The 9,008-nt window shown below is 38.5% G+C and overlaps 2 protein-coding genes across 2 annotated transcripts; one reads left to right on the top strand and one right to left on the bottom strand.

Moving 5' to 3' along the window:
• Positions 1–2,051: 2,051 nt before the first annotated feature.
• LOC130988146 (probable protein phosphatase 2C 27) lies at positions 2,052–6,196 on the top strand. Its single transcript, XM_057911918.1, has 4 exons — positions 2,052–2,628; positions 4,170–4,370; positions 5,024–5,235; positions 5,337–6,196. The coding sequence occupies exons 1-4, from the start codon at positions 2,434–2,436 to the stop codon at positions 5,893–5,895; spliced, it is 1,167 nt and encodes a 388-aa protein (XP_057767901.1). The 5' UTR covers positions 2,052–2,433; the 3' UTR covers positions 5,896–6,196.
• A 98-nt stretch (positions 6,197–6,294) lies between these two features.
• Positions 6,295–8,963, bottom strand: LOC130988145 (putative glycerol-3-phosphate transporter 5). Its single transcript, XM_057911917.1, has 3 exons — positions 7,676–8,963; positions 6,476–7,016; positions 6,295–6,375 (listed from the first exon to the last, which is right to left on the bottom strand). The coding sequence occupies exons 1-3, from the start codon at positions 8,685–8,687 to the stop codon at positions 6,366–6,368; spliced, it is 1,563 nt and encodes a 520-aa protein (XP_057767900.1). The 5' UTR covers positions 8,688–8,963; the 3' UTR covers positions 6,295–6,365.
• Between the last annotated feature and the right edge of the window lie 45 nt (positions 8,964–9,008).

The following is a 9,008-nucleotide window of genomic DNA, read 5'->3' as shown; positions in this document are numbered from 1 at the left end:
CATATAATAAAAGACATCTCAATCAAACATATCACACCTTATCTTATACCGCGTATCAGCCCTTAGTAATTATAGTACCATCTATATATGGCATTGGAAATTACATCATACCATTTAATAATTATTTACGTGATGTTAGAGTACTCGCCGAAAAGAAAAATCTCAACCCCAACCTGACAAAAGAGGAAAAAAAAATTATGTATGTATGTATTGGCTCAATGATAAAATAATTAATATATAAAGATAAAAATTTTAAATTTAAGTTCATCGTTACATAATCTTTAAAATTTTATGTATTCAAAAGAAAGATTATGGAAAGATATAGTTACCCTAAAAAAATATTAAACCATTCAACTAATATTGTGTTTTTAGGTAGATATAATTTTATAACAAGTAAAATTAAAAAGTTTGAATAATATGATTTGCTACAGATTACATGAAAGAAAGAAATCCAAATAAAAGCAACCCAGACTCCAAAAAGTGATGTTATACAACTACATTATTGCTAAATCTAAATTAGTCAAATAGATTAAAAAAAATGTTATTTTAAAAATAAAAAGTAGCTATTTTACTATATTATCCATATTATAGCTATTTTTATTTAAAGAGTCGGTCTCTTGTAAGATCAAGTGTATGGAAAAGATGGGTTGGCTCGAGATTGGGGCAGGTGCAAGGTTGCTCTATGGGTGGCCCATAAAAATAATTACTGTATTTCTTTTTTGAAGCCACCATAAAAGTAATTATTGTTATAAAAAAAAAGATAATGTACTTTTCTCCATGTCGATTATTACTTTTCATCACAATAATAATTACTTTGAATAATTCATATTTTTCAACCAATCCAAATTGGCAGAGCAGTGGAGGGCACAGGAGTAGAACGAAGGGCACGGTGACAGGTGTACTTATTTTAATTAAGTAATTATTATTGTAATAAAAAGTAATTATTGATATAAAGAAATGTAACGTTTCAAAAACATTACTTTTTTCATATCGATTATTACTTTTCATCACAACAATAATTACTTTGAATTATCCGGTTCAGACCCACGACCCGAGCCCAGATCCACCCTGACCTGTGCCCAGACCCGTTCCCTAACCTCAATTTGACCCGTCTCACTTATATATACGCTATGATTATCAAAGGATCTCTCCCCACCAATCGAAGGATGATTCTATCTCATGGAATGGATCAAGTTCTGAAAACTTTTTAACAAAAGAGATGTATTTATTTCTTCACAGAGACCCAATGATGGTTGTTAATATCCCGACAACCTTCAAGCACATTTGGATGAAATGCATCCCTGGAAAGTGTCATCTTTCTTCTGGAAAACCCTGCTCGATAGAATCTCTACGAGAAAGAATTTGATGAAGAGAAGAGTTAGCCTCGAGAACAATGATTACAGTTGCCCCTCTGCTCCTTCCAAGTGGAGTCTTTCGAACACATTTTGCTTCAGTGTTCGCTTTCTGGTATGGATTGAAAAAAAAAATCTGTAGTTAGCTTAGATTACCCTTCATTCGTTCATCTTCAATCTTGGATCACTTCTATGAGTTTGTTGAGAAGAGTGGGAACAAGATGGAAAAGAAGTTATTCAACTGTATCTGACAGTGTGCATGTTGGATGATCTGAAAAGTTAAAAACGAGAGAATCTTCACACATAAAACTCCTGATATTTGGTGGCTAGTATCATTTTTTGCATATGGAGATGGATTAAGGCGATGAGTCCCAATAATTTTGGCTACACATCACATGAATGGGCTACCAATCCAATTAGATATTTCTCGGCCAAAGTCCTTTAATTTCCCCATGTCTTCCTGTGTTGTTTTTCCTTTTTGTACTGTTTTGGTGTATCGTGTGATGGTGTTGTTATTTCTTTTTGTTACTGTGTTGGTACTGTTTTGGTGTTTTCGATTGAGTATTCTCCTGTACTCACTTCTTTAATAAAATTCTTTTACTTAAAGAAAAAGGAATTATAAAAAATAGCTATAATATAAATAATATAATAAATTTTTTTTAAGAAAAATAAATCGAAACAACCACCCAAATTTATCACAAGCATGCTTTTCACAAGCACTAATACAAAAATCTGTAGTCTCCCCCACTCCACCCCAACACACGCACACACATGGTATCTCTCTCTCTCTCTCGCCCCCTCCCCCTTCCACAAAATAAAAAAGCTATACAACCGAAATCCCAACTTACTCTACAGCATACCTCTCTCTCTCTCTCTCTCTCTCTCTCTCTCTCTCTCTCTCTCTCTCTTCATAGCATAAACAACATATTCTGCGAATCTTCTCTCGCCCAATCCAATCCAGTGCCTCATCACTACTGGTAGCCATAGTTTCCCCTCAAATATTCTCAACCTCCCAGGAAAGTGCAGAGAAAAAAGAAAGACGCAGAGACCCTTGTAGTTGACCATAAAAATATCATACAAAATGTGTGTTCAAGATGCAGAGCAAGTTAGTGAGGGAATGGAAGATATGGGTCTTCCAAATGATGATGATGTGAGCGAGGGAAGCGTGAAGTCTATGCAGCCATCGCATTCTGAAGCTGACGCCAAGGAAAATCGAGATAACAAGAATCTATCCCCTGCAGCTGATTCTGTTGCAGCTGCCACAATCTCCTTCCCGGTAGGTAAAATTTGTTGCAGCTGGCTCTGTTATGCGCATCTCTCTCTCTCTAGGGTGTGCTCTTTTTGAGGTTTTAATTTGGTTTTATTTGGTCATGTAGAGAAGGTAGTAGTGTGCGCTTTCTGCAATTTCGGGTAGTTTCAAGTTTGAATGGAAAAAAAAGAGAGAAACGAAGAAGATTTGCTTTTCTCTTTTTGGTATTGGTTAATTTCTTCTGTGATGTTCTTTGCAACGGTGAAGCTATTCGAATTGAGGGAATTGCTGTTTCATTTACTGTAGAGAAGATTGCGATTTCTGGGTATTGGTAAATAGTTAGGTCGTTTTATTTGGGGGATGGGGATAGGGGCGTTAAATCAACTAGTAAATATCACGTCTAAGATTTGAGCTCATTGTGACCTTTTGCTTTTCATAATTATTGCGATTGCTATTCTAGATACAATAAAATTTACCTCACAAATTGATTTAAATGCTTTTGTTTGTTTGAAACTTTGCCTCTCTTAGCCAATCTCATCTTCACACGTGAATTATTGTAGCCTGTTTCTGTCTAGTGAATATTCTTGACTTCAAATGTTATTGAAGCGCACATATAATTTTCTGAGTTGAAAAATGAAGATTAGATGTATTTTCCTTTTCCGGTCCTTATGTGAAACGAAATTATTCATGTCGTGCAGTAGAAAGAATGAAACTTTAGCCTCATTCATGCCATGTGCAACATCGGGATCTGTTTCAAGCATCCAAAAATCCTAGTAACTAAGTATGAAATTTAATCTTCTCTGTTTTTTTCTCCATTGGAGCTTTAGTTCTAGGCTGTTTTATCTCTGGATACTGACATATATTTTGAGGATTGCTTGTCTTAATTTCATGCGAACGGATATTTTCTTTTTGAGCAATTTAGTGAATATGGAGTAGTAGTTTATCCTTCATCCTTTTCGTGTTTCGCTGAAGGCTTACTGTGCTCTCACTTGGCTTAGCATTGACATTGTGCTGAAGACTGAACTTGAACATTTTTCATCAATCTAGAATCTATGGGCCTCAAATAACCTAGACACTGCTTTCCAGCGTGTTGTTCCATTATCAAGAAATGGACATCTGTTGAGATCTGTTATCCGGGACACACACACACACACACACACATCTTATGTATTCCAAAAAAAATTAGGTGGTAATGCTTCCTTTTATTAACACCAGCTAAATGGTGGTGGGCCGGGGATTGGTTTGACAGCCTTTTGGATTTTATCTCATATGATCATTGAACCTTGTATACCTAATTTACTTATCTATCCTTAGAAGTTAAAATAAGTAAGGATATTATAGGCATATCAAAATTTGTAAAAAAGCACACTTTTATAATAGTAATAGATATAGTAATAAGCTGAAGTGTGGAAGTTCAGTATTAAGTTTTTCCTAGAGTATTGGACTATGATGGTATTCGAGAAATGTTTAGGAACAGTAAAATGTTGATTTCTGCTTTGCTGGATTTGTTCTTTAAGCACACCATCTTCAGTAGTTCCTCATATCCTCCCTCATATTTTCCTTCACAGCTGGAAAGCATTTCCGAAGAATCAGCTATCTCAGACAAAACACAGATAGTATTAAACAATTTTCTGCCCGCCCTACGGTCTGGGGAGTGGTCCGACATTGGAGGCAGGCCAGATATGGAGGACACTCATGTTTGTATTCCCGACTTAGCTATGAATTTTGGTTGTGCTGCACGTGGTGACGAAGCCATGTCCTTCTATGGTGTAAGTACTTTAATTTGTCTTTAAGCATATTTGCATTTGGACTCGATATAGGACAATTAGACATGTGAATACTTTGTGACATTCGTTCAAATCTGATCAATAAGTACTTTTTAGATTTTCTTAACTCATGGCTATGGTATATGGCAGTCTGTGTTGTTGAATTGTGCTTTAGCATGTTCACAGATCTCCTGCATGTAGCAATTTATACACTGCCAGATTTCTCCTGCAGTACTTATATGGTTACTTGTGCTTCCTTAAATTATGAATTTTTTTTTTCATGAATGAACATATAATTCGAAAGATCGGGTGACCGTGGACTCAGAACTGAAGACCTTTGGACATAGGCATTAACTCCTCTACCACTAGACCAACACATTTCTTATTGAAGATTTGTGTCATTTCCATTTGGTCTACAAAGTCATACATGTATTTTTTAATTGAACGCGTACCTTTTAATTCGACATATTATCTTATTTGAGAGGAGTTACACTTCTCTATCATTCTTAGAGATAACATGCTAGCCAGAACTACTCCGAATTCAAGATAGAATTTATATCATCCAACGATATGGCATAAATCAGATCATCAGTGTGACAAAATAAAACAATTCCATATCTCTTTTTTGGCTTACATGTTGGTTGGATTTGTGGCAGGTGTTTGACGGACATGGTGGGAAGGGTGCAGCTCAGTTTGCACGGGACCACTTGCCAAGAATTATTGTCGAGGATGCTGATTTCCCGTTGGAACTCGAGAAAGTGGTTACAAGATCTTTCATGGAGGCTGATGCTGCATTTGCAAAGTCTTGCTCTGTTGAGTCCACGCTGTCATCAGGCACAACTGCACTAACTGCAATGATCCATGGCAGGTAAAAGAGCCGTTGACTGTCGTTCTTTGTATTAGCAACTGCATTTGAAATCCCTAGAATCGATTTTTTGCATTTGCTAAATATGGCATAGTTCTGAACAGGTCATTGCTAGTAGCAAATGCTGGAGATTGTAGAGCTGTTTTATCTCGATGTGGAGTTGCTGTCGAGATGTCAGAAGATCACAGGCCTTGCTGTGCAAGCGAAAGGAGGAGGATTGAATCAGTAGGCGGGTACGTAGATGATGGTTATCTAAACGGTCAGTTGGGAGTGACCCGAGCTTTAGGCAACTGGCACATCAAAGGACTGAAGGAAGGGGAAAGAGGCGGACCTCTGAGCGCAGAACCGGAACTGAGGTTAACAACACTCACAAAGGAAGACGAATTCTTGATAATTGGAAGCGATGGAATATGGGACGTCTTCATGAGCCAGAACGCAGTAGACTTCGCCAGGAGGCGGCTCCAAGAGCACAACAATGTGAAGCTGTGCTGCAAAGACATAGTAAACGAAGCCAAGAAGCGAGGGGCTACTGATAATTTGACAGTAGTGATGGTTTGTTTTCACTCAGAACCACCGCCTCCGGTTGTCGTTCAAAGGCCTAGAGTTCGAAGGTGCATCTCTGCGGAAGGGCTTCAAAACCTCAAATTCCTGCTTCAAGGCTAGAGCAGAGCTGCAATAAATTTGCCAACATTGATCCATTTCTTCTTACAGGTAAAACAAGTTATTAATTATTATAATAATTTGATGTTGTGAGCAACTTGTATATATGCCTATTGATACCCCATTCTTCCTTCGTAAGCTTCCATTTCGTTGTCGATTGGTTGCGTAATCGGGGAATAAATCACGAGATTATTGTTGTATGTTGTTGGAAGAAACAGGACCATATATGTGTACATAAACACAAACAGTGTATAAACTATATGGCCATTTTTCTGATTTATTAATCATTTTAAGCACATCTCAATTGAATGCATGAAATGGGATGATTGATGTATCATGACAAAAATGTAAATATGCATTACAGATCTCACACTGCCCTACACCAATTCTTGCCAAACTATGGGAAGGGCTGAATGTTTATGTATTCATATCTCCAAAATCAGATCTCTGCATGCTTCTGTAAAATACATTTCCTAACTATACCTATAAATGCACACAAAGAATGAAGCTACAGTCAGCTATCAATACTAAGGGAGAAAAAAATAATTAAAAATACAAATGTGAAACAAGGCCATGAGATCACCTATCAATTATGCTGAGCCATAGCCATCTACCTTCATTCAGCTTTCCTTTAATTTCATTTCTGACTACGCGAATCAACAAACACGCAGCACAAGAAATCGAAACAATAAGCATGAAGAAAACGCTGTTCCATCCTCTAGTCGAAATATATCCAGCCAGAAGAGGACCGAGAGCAGCACCTACAGAACCGGTGCCATCTATGATTGCTGTAACAGTAGCTAATGCACGGGCACTCCCACTTATCATGCTCTGGGTGCCAAGATCAGCAGCGACTGCGGTTGTTATTAGCGAGTAGGGTCCATTTACGAGTAAGCCAGATGCAAACATTAGTGCAATGTTTGTGAACATCGATATACTTCCATAAAGACGGTAAGAAATAAGGGTTGGGATGGATAGCAATAAAAATATAACTGAAGTAGCACCACGGGCCTCAATCATGTCGGATATGTAACCTGCTGAAATTCCACCAAAAACTCCTCCAATATCAAAGATTGTCGAAAGAATCCCAGCTGTTTTATGAGACATATGCACTCCAGCAACAGCTGCAGTTTACAAGAATAAACAGAAGCATGATGAGTGGGCAATTTTTTGCAGAAAGATAAGCTCAATACTGAGAATATTTCAATGTAAATACACATTGGCAACTTCAGTAAGAAAAAAAAATAATGCACAGTCAGGGATTTTACAGAACTCATTATAAGAACAATTTCTTGCATGAGATTTGAATAAAGATTATATACTTAGGTAAGTCGGTTTGTAACTATGCATTAACGGCCTCCAAACACATAAATCCATCAGAAAACCAGTTTGAAATTGATCTTTGGAAGATACTATAATATTAGCTGAGAACAAGAAAGATATAAGACTATCCTGAAAATATTCATACAGAAGAGTTTAAAATTGAACATCAAAACAAAATATTTAGGCACTGCAATAGCTTTTCAACTACAAGTTTAGTACTAGTATATCTGAAAGAATGATCCTAAACATTCCATTAGCTTTTCAGGACTAAAGGAAATTAGAAGCTTCTAAGACATGTTCCACAAAAAATCTAAGCAGTCAAACTTGAAGTTTACACCCAAATGAAGTAAAATGGCAATCACATCATTTGAGCATGTTGAAAACTACTTTCAATAACCATTAAATATGCAATACACACTCTCCTATCTAACAGGGAAATAAAAAAAAGATCAATTATTACCTGTGTTCCTAATGTAAAAGGGCAACCAATACAAGAATGTGTAAGCCACAAGCTTAGAGAAGAACAAGCAAAATGCAAAAGATGCCACATTTGGCAGCCTCCATGCATCCAAGAAACCTATAGCAACCAAACCCTCACCATCCTCGGTTCCCATCAGATCCCCGTTCTCGACTTTCCCCGACTCAACCAACGCCACGCCCTCAACATTCGACTCTGCATCCTCTCCAGACACCTCAAACCCAATGTTTTCAGGATGCACGACAAGAAACAAGTAGACGAAAACCGCCACAACCATTATCAGAAACCCCGGTAGGAGAAACGACCAGCCCCATCCGAAGCCCAGCACCGACGAAGCAATTACAGAGCCAATAATGTTACCCACAGAGGTATGAGAATTCCAAACCCCCATGATCAACCCTCTCTTCGCCTTACCGAACCAGTTCCCCACAACCGCCACCACGCACGGCCACCCTATCGATTGAAACAACCCACACAACAGTTGAATCGTCACAAATGCGCTAAAAGAGTGCAAATCAAGAAAATACCCCAACCCAAATAGCATCACGAAGATGCCGCTCCCCACCATCCCAAGAGTTAACAGAATTCTCAGATCAACCGTGTCGCCCAAATGACCCGCGAAATACATGCCAATGGCGTAGGCCAATAGGAACGAGAGATCCAGCTCACCGAGACGGTGCGGGCCGTCCGGGCCGTCGAACGGGGCCCACCCGGTTCCATTCGAGGCGGATCGAGATGGATCGTGATCGGAAACCGGAGAGGGGGCGGCATTTGAGGTTAGGGTTTGATTAACTGGGGCTGAGAAAACCGCTTTAACTATGCTGGGGGGTTTGCGGGAAGCATGGAAAGCAGCGTAGGCGGCGAATGTGAGGAGGAGGACGAGAAACTGATGGAATTTGCGGGTTCTTTCTGCGGCGGCGACGCTGGGGAACAATCTGAGGCCTGGCGGCGGTTGTGGCGGTGGAGAAGGGGTTATGGTCTTGAGCTGCATCATACTGTAATGAAAGCGTTTTCTTCTATTAATGGACTGCGTGTTTAGCACCAGAAATCACGTTTTTGAACACCTATTTAGGAAAATCGGTTCTTGATTTGTTTGGTTGATCTACATTTATTTGGTCTGAATCAGTTGAAAATTCATCGAGTTTCAACTTCATGAATTGATTTTTTCAATTCGGTGCTGTCGTAGACATTAAGATTTGGCCCTTGAATAGTCAAGGAGCTCTGTGAAATGATTTATTTTCGTTAACTTAAGAACAAATTGCACATGATTACACCAGTACACCACATTTGTATGATATCTGATTAGATTTAGGGC

Source organism: Salvia miltiorrhiza, chromosome 6 (assembly GCF_028751815.1).
Source record: "Salvia miltiorrhiza cultivar Shanhuang (shh) chromosome 6, IMPLAD_Smil_shh, whole genome shotgun sequence".
In the NCBI taxonomy this organism is placed as follows: domain Eukaryota; kingdom Viridiplantae; phylum Streptophyta; class Magnoliopsida; order Lamiales; family Lamiaceae; genus Salvia; species Salvia miltiorrhiza.
Note: the sequence above shows the minus strand (reverse complement) of the source record. Positions and strands in the feature narration are given on the sequence as shown.

Coding starts and splice junctions, on each gene's coding strand:
- LOC130988146 (XM_057911918.1), top strand. CDS start 2,434: ATGTGTGTTCAAGATGCAGAGCAAGTTAGTGAGGGAATGGAAGATATG. Junction 4,371..5,023: donor AAGCCATGTCCTTCTATGGT/GTAAGTACTTTA, acceptor GATTTGTGGCAG/GTGTTTGACGGACATGGTGG. Junction 5,236..5,336: donor ACTGCAATGATCCATGGCAG/GTAAAAGAGCCG, acceptor AGTTCTGAACAG/GTCATTGCTAGTAGCAAATG.
- LOC130988145 (XM_057911917.1), bottom strand. CDS start 8,687: ATGATGCAGCTCAAGACCATAACCCCTTCTCCACCGCCACAACCGCCG. Junction 7,017..7,675: donor CTTTTACATTAGGAACACAG/GTAATAATTGAT, acceptor TGTAAACTGCAG/CTGTTGCTGGAGTGCATATG.